General features: G+C 45.4%; 1 protein-coding gene across 1 annotated transcript in view; it reads left to right on the top strand.

Moving 5' to 3' along the window:
• LOC126278940 (protein dachsous) overlaps positions 1-16,885 on the top strand; it is a 287,615-nt gene that overhangs the window by 139,502 nt on the left and 131,228 nt on the right. The window contains exons 10-11 of the mRNA XM_049979218.1: positions 8,544-8,821; positions 10,482-10,706. Of these exons, the coding sequence (XP_049835175.1) occupies positions 8,544-8,821; positions 10,482-10,706 (503 nt within the window). The remainder of the gene's footprint in view (positions 1-8,543; positions 8,822-10,481; positions 10,707-16,885) is intronic.

The following is a 16,885-nucleotide window of genomic DNA, read 5'->3' on the forward strand; positions in this document are numbered from 1 at the left end:
TGATAAACTTATCATCAAAATTGGTTGATCACGTATTATATGAAAAAAAGGAATTTTGGTACCTTGGAAGTAAAATAATGCATTGTGGACGAAGCAAGGAGTACATAAGAAGCAGACTAGCAGGGACAAAGAGAGCATATTTTCTCAAATATTAATAAATCTAATAGCATCGAGCATATCCCTAATTTGAGAACGAAATTTCTGAGAATGTACGTCTAGAACGTAGCATTGCATGGATTGGAACATGTGTCGTCGGAAACCTGGAGGACAAAAGGAAACTGGATGCTTTTGAAATGTGTTGCTATCTAAGAATATTACAAATTTAAATGGACTGGCAAAGTGAAAAATGAAGTACCAGAAAGAGTGAATGAGGAACTAAGTCTATGGAAAACTCTTACCAGAAGAAGGGATATTTTAATGGGACATCTGCTACGGCATCCAGTAATAGTTGATATGGCGCTGGAAGGAGCGCTAAAGGGGCAAAAGTAGATGAACCTACCAAGACTCGAATATTCACAACACATTATATAGGGCGTCGTCTGTACAAGCTACATACAAGTGAAACGTTTGGCAAGAGATAGGAAAATATAGTGAGCAGAGTCAAATCAGCCGAAACATTGACGAGACTTTTGTTTAAAGTGTCGTAACCTCCGTGGACGTTCCTTCAGCTGTTTTAGAGTGTCCCGCTTCTTAATTACCTGTCCCAAACGACTCTTGTAGACTCTGGAGAAAAAATATGGAATGACTAGTAATTATGCTAAGTACTTTTTTCTAGGAGAGAAACAAACGTCGTAGTCCCAGGAATAGTGCGAGTGTGCAGCGCCTGCGCTTCCCGAAACGGTGAGCGGCCGCAGGCGGCGCGCCGTGTCGCGCACAGAGAGAGCTGGGTGGTCCACGCCCCGGCAGTCGGCAGCAACAATTCCCCAGCTGCAGCTGAATCATCGCTCTGCTCTGCGGGGTAATTGGGATAAGAGGCTTCGTGGAAGACACGACTCGCTAATGCAGAGTCCGCCGTCATTTGTGGGAGGGCCGCGTCGCTCGAGAAACGCCGCCACCGTCAAAAACGGTTCACCTCTGTCGCTCCCCCGTCTAATGTTTCCAACGCGCAGTTACGTTCAGATGTTCGCAGATTCAAATTACACACCCTTGTCGCTCGGCTTACTTTGCAGGGACGATCGAATTAACGCGTCTGAAGGCTCCTGACGAGTTGCAGTCTTAGGCTTAGACAACAACTCCGCGGTCTTGCCACAGCCGGAATCTTCCGACTAAAACGATTACTGCCGACCACCACCCGCTCGTAAATTTCCCGGCTACACGCGCCTGGTCGTCAGGCAGAGCAAAACGAAAAACGGAAATTTAAAAGACACAATCTGCAAGCCATGTTTTATAAGAAATGCATCGGTAATGAAGTCCAGAACTGCTGTAGTAATGGACTCCAACAGTAAAATTGACATGAACGTAAGTGAAAGCAGAACCAGCCAGATCTCTGAAATTTGAAAACAGATCGGAAATTCCCACAGACGCAAGCGGCGCGATGCTAGAGAGTCGTAATAAATAGAGACCTACAAATGACACAGAGATGAATACGCGCTGGAGCAGATCAGAGAGGCCAAGACAGTGTATTATAACTCGTTCCACGGCTCCTGGTGTATGTTTGTCATCCCAAAGGATAGACCTTCACGTTTTCTGTTCTGTATGCCATAGAGGTAATGTAAAACACCTGTTTTACCCATTAAGGCGGATATTCACCGGGTGACATAAAATATCGACTTCTGACGGGTGTATGCGTTAATCTCACAAGTTGATCGAATAAACTTGTGACGAATCTTGCACCTTTACTTTTACTGTCTTTGCAGTTAGTCCAGCTTGATAAGGATCGAAGACCCACCATGTACGTTGCAAAACTGAGAATAAATTTACATCGATCCGACGACCCAACAGATTGATAAATTGAAAATGTTTTTTCGCTCTATCTGCTACAACACTTTTGTAGTTGATTCTTAACTGGATGTTAGGACTATACATATCTGTTTGACTCTGCTTAAATCTTGTAGGTTAACTCTATTTGTTTTCGTTTTACCTATCAAAGTGTGTGTGACCACGAATCAGCAGGCACTTCTTTGTCACATTTTGATATTTTACGACATTTTAACCCAGATAATCTCACATTTTATGTCGTACATTTATTAACGACTCATTTTCCAATTTAAACAAGAGAATAAAAACTGACCACCCAAGCACCTTCTCAAAAGCTGCAAGTGGAATGGTAGGAGCTCATGAAGCGTTTTGGTAATTATTCTATCTTTATATTTTTTTTCGTCCAATATAAATGTGCTTCATGTGATGAACGTATTCCACCTTCGTATACATCGATATGTCCCGTGCTTTCCCACGAGATGCGGGTACTTTTCTTGCTTGTTCGGATTATGCACCTATCGAGTGAGCCTGCAATAAATAATGCACGTCATAATCACCCCACTTTATGTTGACGATGGCGCCGAAGGGGAGCGGAGCTTCAAACATGTAACGCATCGCCATCAGGACAATGACGTCGTAAGTGACACTCTTGTTGTACACCGTACTTTCCACTCATGTGGAGATGCTCGCGTCTGATGACCGAAGGAAACAATACGCGAGGTGCGGCGGCAAGACTGAGCTGTAATTCCAAAGGCCACTGTTCTCTGTCTAGCGATGCCTGCCCAAGTTCTGCACTTCGTCTGCTTCTCGAATAACGTTGGCTGTTGCAAGAGGCGTCGATATTTTCTCTGTTGCCCGTACCAGCAGCAGCAGTGCAGTGGACGGCAGCGGGCTACGTTAGGCGGACTGCGCGCGCAGCCTTTCAGGTTAGGCTGCCCGGCCGCTGCCCCTGACGTCAATTTAGGAGCTATAAAAGCCTCATTCAGCAGGGAATGCATTTAATGAGGGGACACTGCCGCCAGCTCTAATTGTACGGAGGGCACCGCCGTTCCCGAGCCCGCACGTTTTATAGTTTTCGGGAGGAGAATGGCAGGCGTCTTCCACCCGGGAGTGTCCAAAACGCGCCAGGACGACGTCGGGGTCGCGCCCAGAGCGAACGTCTTCGTGGAGCGCGAGTCGCCCAAGTTGGAAAGCCGTGGCCCTTTTTTCCGCTTAGCAGTTTCATTTATCACGTTCTCTAGAAAAGGAAGAAAGGAAGTTACGGTTCAACATCCCATCGACATTAGAGGCAAGCTCGGATTCAGGAAATAAATCGGTCGCACCCCTTGGAAAGAATCAGTTAAGTATTTTCCCTACTTTATGTAGGAATCGATGGTACGTCTAAAGCAGCGGATCTGGACGGGAATTCGAACCGCCGTCATCCCGAATTCTCAGCATGTTCTCTATCAGAACACGAAAGAGACCATCGTAGTCATAAAGCATTTAACGTCCACTGCTGAACAGAGATAACCTCCGGACGCCTCCATAAATTATTCTCTTCATCTACAGCTGTCCGTGTCACTCTTGCGTGTTGTCTGGTGATGTGTACTCTTCTGACATTACGTCGTCGTCTCGATTTGTTGTTACCTCTCGGAATCCAGGAGAAGCTTCGTCTTTCCACCTACGCACCAATTCGCCTGTCTACATGTCCTCCACCTGTCTTTATTGCATTTTCATTGCCGTCATAGCTACGGCTTCCACTTGAGTATTTTCTGTGATCCATTTGTCATTTGTTTGTTTTCGTTTAACTCCTAGTAATTTCCCACCATGCATCTCTCTCTCTCTCTCTATATATATATATTTCTCTCTCTCTCTCTCTCTCTCTCTCTCTCTCTCTCTCTCTCTCTCTCTCTCACACACACACACACACACACACACACACACACACACACCTTTAGTTCTCGTATTAAAAGTTCAAGTACCACCGCCACAACAAAAATTGTAATCCTTCCGTTTCAAACGAGAATTTTGCTGGGTGGTTATAATTATACTTTCGCCTCATTGATAAACAAGTGATCATGGGACAATGTAACTTTATGGGACCTTTTGTAAGGACATGCGGGAGAGAAATAACGAATAAACCATTGGAAAAAAGACAATTTAACTGCCACACGAGAGGGTAACATTTGTTAATTGCGTACCATATTTACATTCCACGCTACAAACGTTGCTCAGTGTGACGAGGTGACGACCGCCTGCGTCCACGACAGCCTGAAACCGCACCAGACAGAGATCGCTTCACAGCCTCCCCAAACATCTCAGGTGGGGTGCTGGACCACGGAATGTCCAGCTGTCGTGACACAGCGCGTGCTCTGCTTCAAGATCGCACATTGCGTCCGGCTTCAACGGTAGCTTCTCCAACAATTGGTGGCGCAATAGGCCGCTGGCCTCTCCCAGGAGCAACTCCCAAATCACCATATAATTCGAATTTCCGAATCATTTTTTTCAACGTCGGTGCGGAAAGATGACTTAATGCGTCGATACTCGCAAAGGGTGGCAGCACTGTTACTTTTATTTTGATAAAACAGTTTTACGAGTAAAGCCCTGGTCACCTTGTCCAGATAGTTGACTGCAAGTGTACTGCACAGTGATGCTTAAATTACATCTCTACATCGCCGTAACAGAAAGCGGCGCCTAACGGCAACTCATCACACAATCAGTTCTAACAACACGAATCCCGGAGCGCACAGTCTGAACATCACCCCTATAAACTTGGGTACCTGTACAGCAAGTAGATTTCCGTCTACAATGGCTCAAGTAGCAAAAATTTAATCGCTGAACACCGCAGCACATAAACTGGTTGTATGACGTTGTTGTTCATTTGTAATACTTTCTTCTTAACGTGCTAATTATATACTTCTCTAGTTTTGTTGTTAAGTGACATTCAGACATACTTTCGTAGGAAAACTAAACGAACACGCGTCAACGGATTACTGACTGCAAAACAAATGAAGTTACAGCAGAGTTTACGGAAAGTAACCTGCAACAAAGAATTTTACGGCATTAATGTGAACTGCATAAAAAATTAAATGTAGTTAGAGAAAAGCGGTTTCCTAAAAGAAATTTTTGCTTGCAGTCTCTGCCAATAAATTATGGCAAGGACCAGTAAAAACTACACAAAATATTATATTCGCAACGTAAACTGTTTTACTCTACAGTAATGCTTTACCAATAAAGAGACTCGCCTGGAAAATAATCTCAATTTTAAGAACGCTTAAGACAGAAAAGGCACGTAGTACGTGTTGTTGCGCGAGTTTGTCACTAAAACACACAACACTGTGTAATACTGAATCTTCAAGGCTGATTCAAACTGTGTGCCGGACTGGCGGTAGTCGAACATCCAGAACCTCGTGTTTTGTGGGCAATGCTTTTACCGACCTTGAGAAGGGCATTCTGTCTTTCAAGATCTGGTGGTGCAGTGTGGCTTAGAGATGGTAACCGATGAAGAGGAGTACACCTGATGCGTCCCGTTCTTGTCCTGATTGCTGCATTTTGCTGGACATCGGTTCTTCTCACATGTGGACTGTTAAGCAGTACTGGAGCCCGTATTCCACAGCGGAGTAGACGAGTCCTAAGGAAGACCATGGTAGTGTTGCAGTTCTTGCTCCCCATGACGTACCATTCAGTTTCTGTGTTATTAGTTCTTGTCTATCTTTTAATATAATTTCAATTTTAATTGTTTAAACTATACGAAAAGCAAGATTTATAATTAAGCTTCTTACACTGTATAATAATTAAAGGGGCGCTTATACTGAGAAGTGAGCTATCTAGACAGACAGCGCAGCACACAAACCGCTGCAGAAAGAAAGATTCACTCTGACTACGCAGTATTCTTTTTCTCGAGCTCAGTTGTCAGGTAGGGCACGGAAGTGCTGTTCCTCCGTGGACACCGAGGTTTGTCTGTACTACACGACCACGATATTATTCCACTTGGCCTCCTGTGGCCGCTATCGGAAACACGCGGCGATGTTACAGTAAACAAAAACCATACCAATTTTTTGACTGTCGTGTAACTGTGGAAATCCGAATAGATTCACGAGCAAGTTATCTGACCGTTAGAACAACAGAGCACATTCTCATTGTGTGAGAAAAAGTACCACCACAACTGTATCGTGAGAATTTCTTTATTCTATCAACGACTAACTTCGGCGGCCCATTAGAGCCATCCTCTTTTGGCAGTGGGCGTGTTGATGGCGGTAATGAGCCGCAGAAACTAGTCGTGCAATGTACTAAAGACAGTGTCAAGGTAAAGGTGTGGTGGTACTTTTTCTCATGTATATCATCAGCTGAAGTTCCTCATCCATGCAGTAACATGGACATCCATAAATTGAACATTCCTAATAGCTACAACAGCACACACAAAGACACGAGCCAATCCAAGCACCCTCACTGCGAGGTGCAATAACATCTACATCTACATTGTTACTCTGCAATTCACACTTAAATGCCTGGCAAAGGGTTCACCGAACCATTTTCATACTACTTCTCTACCATTGCACTCCCGAATGGCGCGTGGGAAAAAGGAACACCTAAGTCTTTCCGTTCGATCTCTGATTTCTCTTATTTTATTATAATGATCATTTCTCCCTACGTAGGTGGGTGTCAACAAAATATTTACGCATTCGGAAGAGATAGTTGGTTATTGAAATTTCGCAAATAGATGTCGCCGCAAAGAAAACCGCCTTTGTTTCAGTGACTGCCACCCCAACTCGCGTATCATATCAGTGACACTCTCACCCCTATTGCGCGATAACACGAAACGAGCTGCCCTTCTTTGCACCTTTTAGATGTCTTCCATCAATCCTACCAGGTAAGGATCCCATACCGCGCAGCAATATCCAGCAGAGGACGGACAAGCGTAATGTAGGCTGTCTCTTTAGTTGGTTTGTCGCATCTTCTGAGTGTTTTACCAACAAAGCGCAGTCTTTGTTTCGCCTTCCCCACAATATTATCTATGTGGTCTTTCCACTTTAAGTTGCTCGTAATTGTAATTCGTAGGTATTTAGTCGAATTGGCAGCCCTTAGATTTGTGCGACTTATCGTGTACCCATTATTTATCGGATTTATTTTAGTACCCATGTGGATGGCCTCGCACTTTTCTTTGTATAGTGCTAATTGCCCCTTTTCGCACCATATAGAAATTTTCTTTAGATAATTTTGTAATTGGAATTGTTCGCCTGATGATTTTACTAGACTGTAAAGTACAGCGTCATCTGCAAACAATCTAAGGGGGCTGCTGAAACTATCACCTAGATCATTTATATAAATTAGGAATAGCAAAGGGCCTATGACACTAACTTGCGGAACGCCAGATCTGTTCTACTTGATGATTTACCGTCTAGCACAACGAACTGTGACCTCTCTGAAAGGAAATCACGAATCGAGTCACACAACTGAGACGGTACTCCATATGCACGCAATCTGATTAATAGTCGGTTGTGAGTAACGGTATCAAAAGCCTTCTGGAAATCTAGGAATATGGAATCGATCTGAGATCCCTTGTCGACAGCACTCATTACCTGATGGGAATAAAGAGCTAGCTGTGTTGCACAAAAACGGTATTTTCTGAATCCGTGTTGGTTTTGCATCAATAAGTCGAAATCCTACTGCAAATTGAGGTGAGTGATATGGGTCTGTAATTCAATGGGTTACTCCTATTTCCTTTCTTGAATATTGGTGTGATCTGTGATCTGTGCTACCAGTGATTAGGAACAGACCTCTGGTCAAGTGAGCGGTTGTATATGATTGCTAAGAAAGGCGCTATTGTATCTACATAGTCTGAGAGGAACCTGATTGGTGTAGCATCTGGACCGGAAGACTTGCCTTTCTGAAGTGATTTGAGTTGTTTCGCAACACCTAAGATACCTACTTTTATGTCTTTTTTTGGTTTCGAATTCTGTAGTATTTACTTCGTCTTCTTTCGTGAAGGAATTAGGGAAAACTGTGTTTAGTAACTCCGCTTTAGTGGCACCATCATCGGTAACATTTGCATCGCTATCGCGCAGTGGCAGTATTGACTGTTTTTTGCCACTGGTGCACTTTACATACGGCCGGAATCTCTTTGGTTTTTATACCACATTTTGAGACAGTATTTCATTGTGGAAACTATTAAAAGCATCTCGCATTGACCTCCGCACTAAATTTGGAGCTGCCGTTTAAGTTAGCCAGTCTTGTGGATTTTGCGTTCTTCTGAGTTTGGCACGCTTTTTTCGTTGCTTTTGCAGCAATGTTTTGACGTGTTTTGTGTACCACGGTGGATCAGTCCCGTCTCTTATTAACTTACCCGGTACGAATCTATCTATTGCTGTCGATACTGTATTTTGAATTTGAGCAATATCTGGTCTACACTTACATAATTAGCTCGGAAGGACTGGAGACTATCTCTTAGGAAGGCATCTTTTTTAAATAGATATATTTTGGGTTTATTTTTAGTGGTTTTGAGCCTCGTTCTGAATCACTAATAGCTGCACCTGTGACGACGCTCTCTGCTGATCAGGACTGTTTGTGGCTACGAGGTGAAGTGTGTTTTCGGTGGAGTAGCGATGCCGGTGAGCAGGCTGTTGGCATGTGGACGGCGTGGTGCGCAGGCGAGGTGGTGACGCGGGAGCCGCTGGACCGCGAGGCGCGGGCGTCGTACGAGCTGGTGGCGGAGGCGCGCGACCAGGGGTCGCCGGCGCGCAGCTCTCGCGTGGCGGTCCGCGTGCGCGTCGCCGACGTCAACGACTGCTCGCCCGAGCTGGTGGACCCGCGCGAGGACGTGGTGTCGGTGCGCGAGCAGCAGCCGCCCGGCGCAGAGGTGGCCCGCGTGCGCGCCGTCGACCGCGACGCCGGCGCCAACGCCTCCGTCACCTACTCGCTGCTCGCGGTGAGTGCTTACACACACCACTGCTACGGGACGCTCCTGCTTCGTTTAGCTGCCCCACTCTTACGGCCTCAATTCTCCATATATTCCTCTCCGCCAAAATGATTTTAGGACCTCTTCAGTTCATACTTCATCATGTCTATTTAATCTTTGACATCCTTCTGCAGCATCGCTTTTCCTGTCATTTCCCGCACATTGCACGTCGCCCACATTTTGCTTGGGCAACTTTTTCCTCCGTTCCACGTAACTATTAAATACATCAACATTTTAACTACTTTAGCAGACTGCAGACGATTTATAAAAATGTGCAACCTCTCTCCCTGTTTTAGCAACACGTTCTTCACCTCCACCCATATACATTTGTAATTTTCTTGTTTGGCATTACCTTCTAATCTTACTATATACATCCAACAATACTTTTACTACTTCGGGGACTGTGTGTAACAGATTTCTGATGATAACAAACTCGCTCTTCTGTTCGATTTCTGTATTTCCTTGCCCCGTAAGTACGGTCCCCATTTCAATTAATAGGACTTTTAAGTGGTCTCTTCTTTCCTCCGCTAGCGAATCGTAACGTTTATTCCTCTTCTCAAATTTTGTATCACCTTCTTCATCATTTCTACGACGTTCACGTTAGACAAAAGTAATGGTAATATGGAACTGTGCTCTACTCGAATTTATGTTCCTGCATATATACATTTTACTGCTCTCAATTGGTTTGCATATCAGGGGTCTCCGCATACGTTATCCTATTTTCCATCATCATTCCTTCTTATATCTCTTAATTTGTTCTTCATTTTGTCTCTTATACCCTTTTCTGTATCCGCTTCTTACTTCTTCCGTAATGTAAAAGTATCGCTTTTCTGGAAATCTGATGGTAAAGACAGCGCTGAATAGAGTCTGAGCCCATTATAAAATAACCTGCTACATTCTGTAACACAGATCAGTTGCCTCCTTTTTCCTTACACTTTTTCACTCCTCTCGCCCACAATGAGCCGAGGAGGAATGACGGTATTTTGGATGATAAGAATAGCCAGTTGCCTTTTTCACATACAAGAGAAAACATGGAGAAATTGCAAAGAAAGGTATAAAATCTTTAAAGAAAAGCATTGCAGTTTCATTTGAATTGGGAGGACTGCACTGCAAAGAGAATAAGTTTCTAAACGGTGGGTTAGAGGATACATAGGATCACAGTAGGAGAGTCTGAACAAAGGGGTCAAGTAATGTAGTGTGGAGCTGGGCCGGGAGGGGGGGGGGGGGGTACGTTAGAACACAGCGAAGGAATAGGAGGAGGCTGAGATGTGGCTGGGCCGTAGTATGAAGAGGGAAGGAGTAGCAAAATTGTAGGGTAGGTGGGACCCCTAGTGTGTGCTAAAATAGGGAAGGGTGAATTATTTCATTGAATGGATAAGTGTCGAGCCGATGTCACTCTGTGCCAGAAGGACCCTGTTAAAGTTCTGTTAGAAGAGGGTGTGCAGTTTGGTTTGACGGTGTAGGTGTGACAGAGGAAACAATACTGTTTCTGCGAGCGCTGGTGTTCGACACGGGCGAGGGCTTGGGAACTCGATGAGATGGCAGACGTAGAGGAGCGACAGTACTGAACACTTGTGCAGCTTGCGAGGCGAGGGCGGTGTCTGTGAGTGCGCGCTCTGGCTTGCCGCAGGGGCGGGACTCGGACGGCGCCGGCGTGTTCTCGGTGGACCCGGTGTCGGGCGTGATCCGCACGCGGGCCGTGCTGGACCACGAGGAGCGCGCCATCTACCGGCTGGCCGTGGCCGCCACCGACGGCGGCAAGCCGCCCCGCCAGGCGGTGCGCCAGCTGCGCGTAGAGGTGCTCGACCTCAACGACAACAGGCCCACCTTCACCAGCTCCAGCCTCGTCTTCAGGGTGAGTAGCCCAGTCTCGCGCCGCCTCTTCATTTCCAAAACCACGGCACGGAAGACAAGAATTGGCTCTGAGACGCGCGTTTCAGCGCAAATGTCTCTGGAACAACAACAGGTGTTGAAAAACGACTTTCACGTGTGTGAGTCTAAAGCAGGTGCTCGTGAAAGTAAACACTGTGAGACATTCTAATATGTAGCAAATATTATTTTCAACGCAGACTTTCGTTTTCTTAAATGGACACCCCGTATTATTTCTTATTCAATCAATAACAAAAAAATCGCAAAAAGAACGGCGTTGGTTGCATCGCAATACGTCAATTACAGCCTAAGAAATTGCAGATTGAAGTTGACGCTTGCAATAAACGTAAAAAATGGTTCAAATGGCTCTGAGCACTGTGGGACTTAACTGCTGAGGCATCAGTCCCCTACAACTTAGAACTACTTAAACCTAACTAACCTAAGGACATCACACACATCCATGCCCGAGGCAGGATTCGAACCTGCGACCGAAGCGGTCGGGCGGTTCCAGACTGAAGCCCCTAGAACCGCTCGGCCACTCCGGCTGACGCAATAAACGTTAGGCGTCCCTATTGCTCATTCCGAGATGCAAGCGTGAACCCCAAGTTGCTCGTAATCGCGATGTGGTTGACGTACTAGGATGCGGGAAACACTGTTGTTATTACTATTTACACTCTTATTAAGTTGACTGGAACCAATACGGCTGTCCAGCCACACAACTACGTACAGCAACCATTTACCCCTCTGTTAGATCTTTGGTCTGCGTTTAAATATGTTTACCTTGGCTGGTGATATTCGGTTTTTCGTTACTGTTGCTTCCATTCTCGTACGGCAGCAAAGATCAGTAAGCCACGAACGAGTAAATAGTTTTCTTATTTTTCATTCTGTCTGGACATCTCTATTGTTTCCAGTTTACGTCATAAACAGTAACAATAGCAGTAACTACAGCGTTTGTTGCATCGCAGTAAATCAGTCACATCGCGATTACGAGCAACGTGGGGATGTGCAACAGTGGTACGTCTCGTTTATTTCAAGCGTCAGGTTAGTTTTGCAATTTCTCAGCATGTAACTGACGTATTGCAATGCAATCAACACCATTCTTTTTGTAATTTTTCATATTACTGACTGCGTAAGAAATAATATGGGGTGCCCCATAAAAAATAAGTCTGTGTTGAAAATAATATTTGCTTACGTTTTAGAGTGTTTCATAGTGTCTCTGCCCTACATTCATACCCGCAAAAGTCGTTTACAATATCTATTGTTGTTCCAGGGATATTTGCGCTGAAACTTTAGTTGGGCCACGCTGTATATACATTTGCAATTCAGTATGTGGTGGAACATCCCCTTGTTCAGATGCACTTTTGAGTAGTCCAAAGACATCATCTAGCCAGTCCTGGACGAAACTCCCCCATTCTTTAGTAGCGAGTCTTCGCAATTCGCACAGAGTACGTGTTCACTGTCGACATCCAAACACACCTCGTTACAATCGACCTTATAAATGTTCGATTGGGTTAACGTCCAGGGAATAGGCAGACCAGCCGATCCTCGTGTTCCTGGCTTGACGAAGGAACGTGTTCAGAAAAACGGCACGGTGACCACGCGAGTTATCATCCATCGAGATGAAATTGCCACCAAAATGTTCGCAACACAATCCCGCTATTGGTTCCAGAATCTCTTCCCCGCACCACAGAGCAGTGTGATTTCCTGCCAGAACCTCGATAAATACACTGTGGTCCATGAAATGACGACTTAGTTTGCGCATGTGGGGCAGCGTCGGAGGCATTCCAAACACGTTGCCCGCGATTATCAAGACAAAAACAGATCAGAGTGTCAAAACTGTTAAGGCTTTCGTAGCCACTTATTGACAAATTGCCTGTTGACTTCTGTCTCGTATCCTTCGGCCGAAATTCGTTTGGTTATTTTTCTGACATTTCGCCACCACGAGTGGCTGCCATTGTTAAAGCTCACCCACCATTACCGTCTGAAGACGTAGTGACGTGCTGTGGTCGTAACAAGCAGACATTTCAGTCACACTTAACGAGTTTTCTTTTCACAAGTCTTGCGTCTTGTGCAGACGTGTCCCTTGAGGCAAGGTCGTGACTACGACGAGGATCGCTACAATTAGGCTCCTTAGCTACTGGTAACGTGTGTTGAATTCTTTTATGGACGCTATAATACTTTTCATTTATCACAGCTATTCTCGTGAGATATTATCACAAGTACTTTAAAATTACGATACACAAATGAAATATAATAAAATACACCCTCCCACCCCTTTCTACACAAACGTTCACCCTCAGACTGACGCCACCCCTTCGCGTCATGACCTTCTGGAGTTTCTCTTCTCAAAACAGCCAATCAGATGACAGAAAGCGCAACGCTTCCTGATAAGGGCATGCGCTAGATAGCCAATGGCAGACGAGAAAACGTGTTTCTCAGTCGTTCCACGTGGTAGAACACGTACTCAGCACGTAATCGCTACACAATATGTGTCGCCAAGTTGAGTTCATCCCATGTTGGACAACATTAGAGCTTCCGTATACTGCATTGTTTGCCTGGAATAAGTGTGTCGCAAATAAAGCAAACTCACGTTTGACACTGACAGATCTCAGCACAGGCTCAACTAGTCAAAAACATTACAAACGGTATGCATCTTAAATATCTACATGTAACATTGCGAAACACTGTCAAATGGAGCGATCATCTAAAGTAGGTAGGAGCAGAGGCGGATGAGCGACAGTTTACTGAGAAAGCTCTGGGGAAGTGAAGAAGATCTATTGAGGACATCACGTACAAAACGCTTGAGCGATAACAGTTCTTGAAACTGACAAATCTTCCAATCAGTAAAGATCTCGGCAGAAGCAAACACTAAACGAGAAACATCCAAGGGAAGGTGCGCGTTTACAGTTTCTAGTTCACAATGTTTCGTTTTAGCCGAAGGATTAATGAGCTCCTGACAGCGCTGGTGAGCTGCAAGACTGAGGCACGCACAGCTTTCACTGTGGGTTGGTCTTTTTTGACGTATACTGCAGAACAGACAAGTAAGTAGGCTTCGAACAATGTTGCACCAAGAGACGGTGGAAGCGAAGGCGCCATCAGAAAAAGACTAAAGATCGGATTCTGGAGGGTGTAAGGACTGCGTGGGATACCTCTGCGATGTTTCCAGATGGAGTGGACCTAAGTTTGTTGTTGTTGTTTGTTTGTTTGTTTGTTTGTTGTATTTTAGTGGCCATGTTGAGTATTCCTTGTTATTTTCGATGTCTTGTTGATACTGACGCCCTTGTGTATATGGCTTATATGGGGTTAGTATAGTTGCAGTTACATGAAGCATATAGAATGGAGCCATACCCATGGTGCCATATATTATTTGAATCTGCTGATGTTCTAATTTTGAGAAATTTGCTCTATTTTATTAACATCTCTTTATAGTACGCCAATTAGTTATGGTACAAAAAGCACGACTACATAGCGTTCTTTACAATATTTCTTTAGCCGGAGACCCTGTTTGCTAAAGTCGACTTTTGCCCCAGTGGTTCAGTCATAAGCCATCTATTCTGCCACAAGACGCTCGACAACATCAAATAGTTGTACCTATACAATTAGTAAGTTGCCTTTCGCAAAAACGAGTTTAGTGCGGTAGTAGACTGTGAGTCTTGCTGTCTTGTCATTTAGTTGCCTGAACACGAAACAGACCTCTACACTAATAAGCGTACGTTTGAGGTCTGTCATAAAAGAATCGACGGTGTTTCGAAGGAGAAGAAGAAAAACACACGCCGAGTTCAAGAACACGCGCAATGAAAACATGGAGGGGACCAGAGCTGCACTAGGACACCAGAAAAAAATTATGAAGTAGTTCTTCAAGCTCAGACCAAGTTAAATCAAAACGATACACCCGGAAATGGCACTTGGGAATACTGAATAGTAGCAGGAGAATGTATTGGCACGCATCTTGTCTGATTAGCGGGAAAACGTGAAACTGCCGCTACCCTTATGTCTGCTGCGTGTCCTCGGACAGGGTACTGTACGTAGTTATCCGCTTTAATGTGAGGCAATGCGTCAGGCACTTTTGTCTGGACTGCAGGAAGTACAGTCTAGTAACTTGTCATAAAGCCAAGAGCGCAGAAACACCTTACACAAGTGACATATAGACGTTGCTGACATTCTGATAATCTAAGTATCGTAATGGCTGGTGCATGTTGAGTATTGTACGTACAACTGACTAAGGTAAATGAACTGGGTAAAGAAACAAATTGTCGAAAAACCATAAAGTGCGTCCTCTGTAGGATGATAGCGAAGTCAGAGATGTGCTGTTCTGCGGCGTCTCCACACTCAAAATTACCCTCGGATTAAGCAATCAGAGAACAAAGGAGTGAGAAGATTCACATCTCTTCACCAAAATATCGGCATGTTTCGCCATTAGTTATAATACTCCAAGCACAACTTTTTACGCAATTAAGAACAGTACAATGGATCGCGCAACGCATTGTCTGCGTAGAAACCGAATGGAAGGAGCGTAAAAACAAAAATTAAGGGCGCAGAACGGCGGATGCTTCGCAAATTCCACACGCCATAACTGTCGTAGCGACAACGCGACAGAGATATATATACACGCACGGCGGGCCAGGGGGAAAAAAGAAGGTAACAAGAACAGGAGGCGGGGAAAGGGCGCGAGTTTAGATCGGAGCCCGCTCGGCGAGCGATCTTACGCCGTGCACCGTTCCGAGAGAAGCGGGAACAAAGACAGCTGCCGAAGCGACACGCCACGCGCTGCCGCCATAACTATCGGAATCCGCCGCTAATTGAGAGTGGCACCGCCCTGCGTCACAGATATTTACAGTCATCTGCGGCGCGGACGCTCAGTTTGCTGCACTCACTCGCGTCTTACGGGACGGAAACGCGGGAGCCCACACCCTCACCGATATGTGCGTTCTGCACCAAGTAGTACCCTCTGCAAAAGTCATGCCGTTGCGTAAACACCCTTACTACAGAATCTGACGGGTGAGACGAAGTGAGAAATAACGTTTCTTCTTCTGTCTGTCCCTCTCTCTCTTCCTCCCTCCCTCCCTTCAAATGGCTCAAATGCCTCTGAGCACTATGGGACTTAACATCAGAGGTCATCAGAGCCCTAGAACATAGAACTACATAAGCCTAACTAACCTAAGGACATCACACACATCCATGCCCGAGGCAGGATGCGAACCTGCGAGCGTAGCACTCGCGCGGTTCCGGACTGAAGCGCCTAGAACCGCTCGGCCAACGCGGCCGACTCCTCCCTCGCTGTTTTTAAGTAATGCGGACTACTATTTTTTCGGACGAGGATGTTGCAGCGGCTAAGACGATGAACTCATTTGTGAGGCTCTGAGGACATCTCTTTGTCTGGCCATTCTACATAAGGGTGTGCGCTCTATCCTAAATTAGTTCTGGTGAATGCCGAGACAATGTCGCCAAAAAGACTGTGGCAGATTTCCTTATTTATCCTCGTCGGCGATAAGTAGCGTTTCGAACCCAATGCTTCAACAGAACTCTAAACACCAAACTTGCATTGTTTCGGCACGTCGCTGGCCTAGTCAAGCCCGTCACTTCCATAACATACGACTGTCAGCTAGACAGTGACTCCACGATGTGATACAGGCGTCTTTCTAACAACCAGACGGGCCCAGTGTAAGCCTCAGATGCGCCTATAAATACCAGTAAACATTGGTCAAATGTGCAGTTGCAAACTCTTGCGAATTTACCGTGCTGGAGGCAATGCTTCGTTGATCACTTTGGATCACTGATCTCCGCATTGAGAAATCGTCACTATTACCACAACACCACCTGCTCTCAACAAAGCCCACGTCTCGTACACACACAAGTTGCTGCTGACCGGTTCTTCGATTTCGCTGGCGCGGAACAGTTCCCGACAAATGTTTTGACAATGAAGCCTTTCAGCCGTTTAATCTCAGAGGCAGATTGGAAGCATTCTTGTTCGTAATTTCGGTCTCCCCCTTCTAACCCTCCTCTGGAAAGTGCCGCTTTCTGCGAGGACTTTTATTTTCAGCAGATACTGGAGAACGCTTGCCGTCATGGGCAAGTTACCAGGCCCTGATCCGGCGTCGGAACCTCTGAGCACATCCCTCTTTAAGAGCTACTTTGACATTAATGTTTGATATCAGCTGTATTAGG

This window comes from Schistocerca gregaria, chromosome 6, assembly GCF_023897955.1.
Source record: "Schistocerca gregaria isolate iqSchGreg1 chromosome 6, iqSchGreg1.2, whole genome shotgun sequence".
Classification (NCBI taxonomy): domain Eukaryota; kingdom Metazoa; phylum Arthropoda; class Insecta; order Orthoptera; family Acrididae; genus Schistocerca; species Schistocerca gregaria.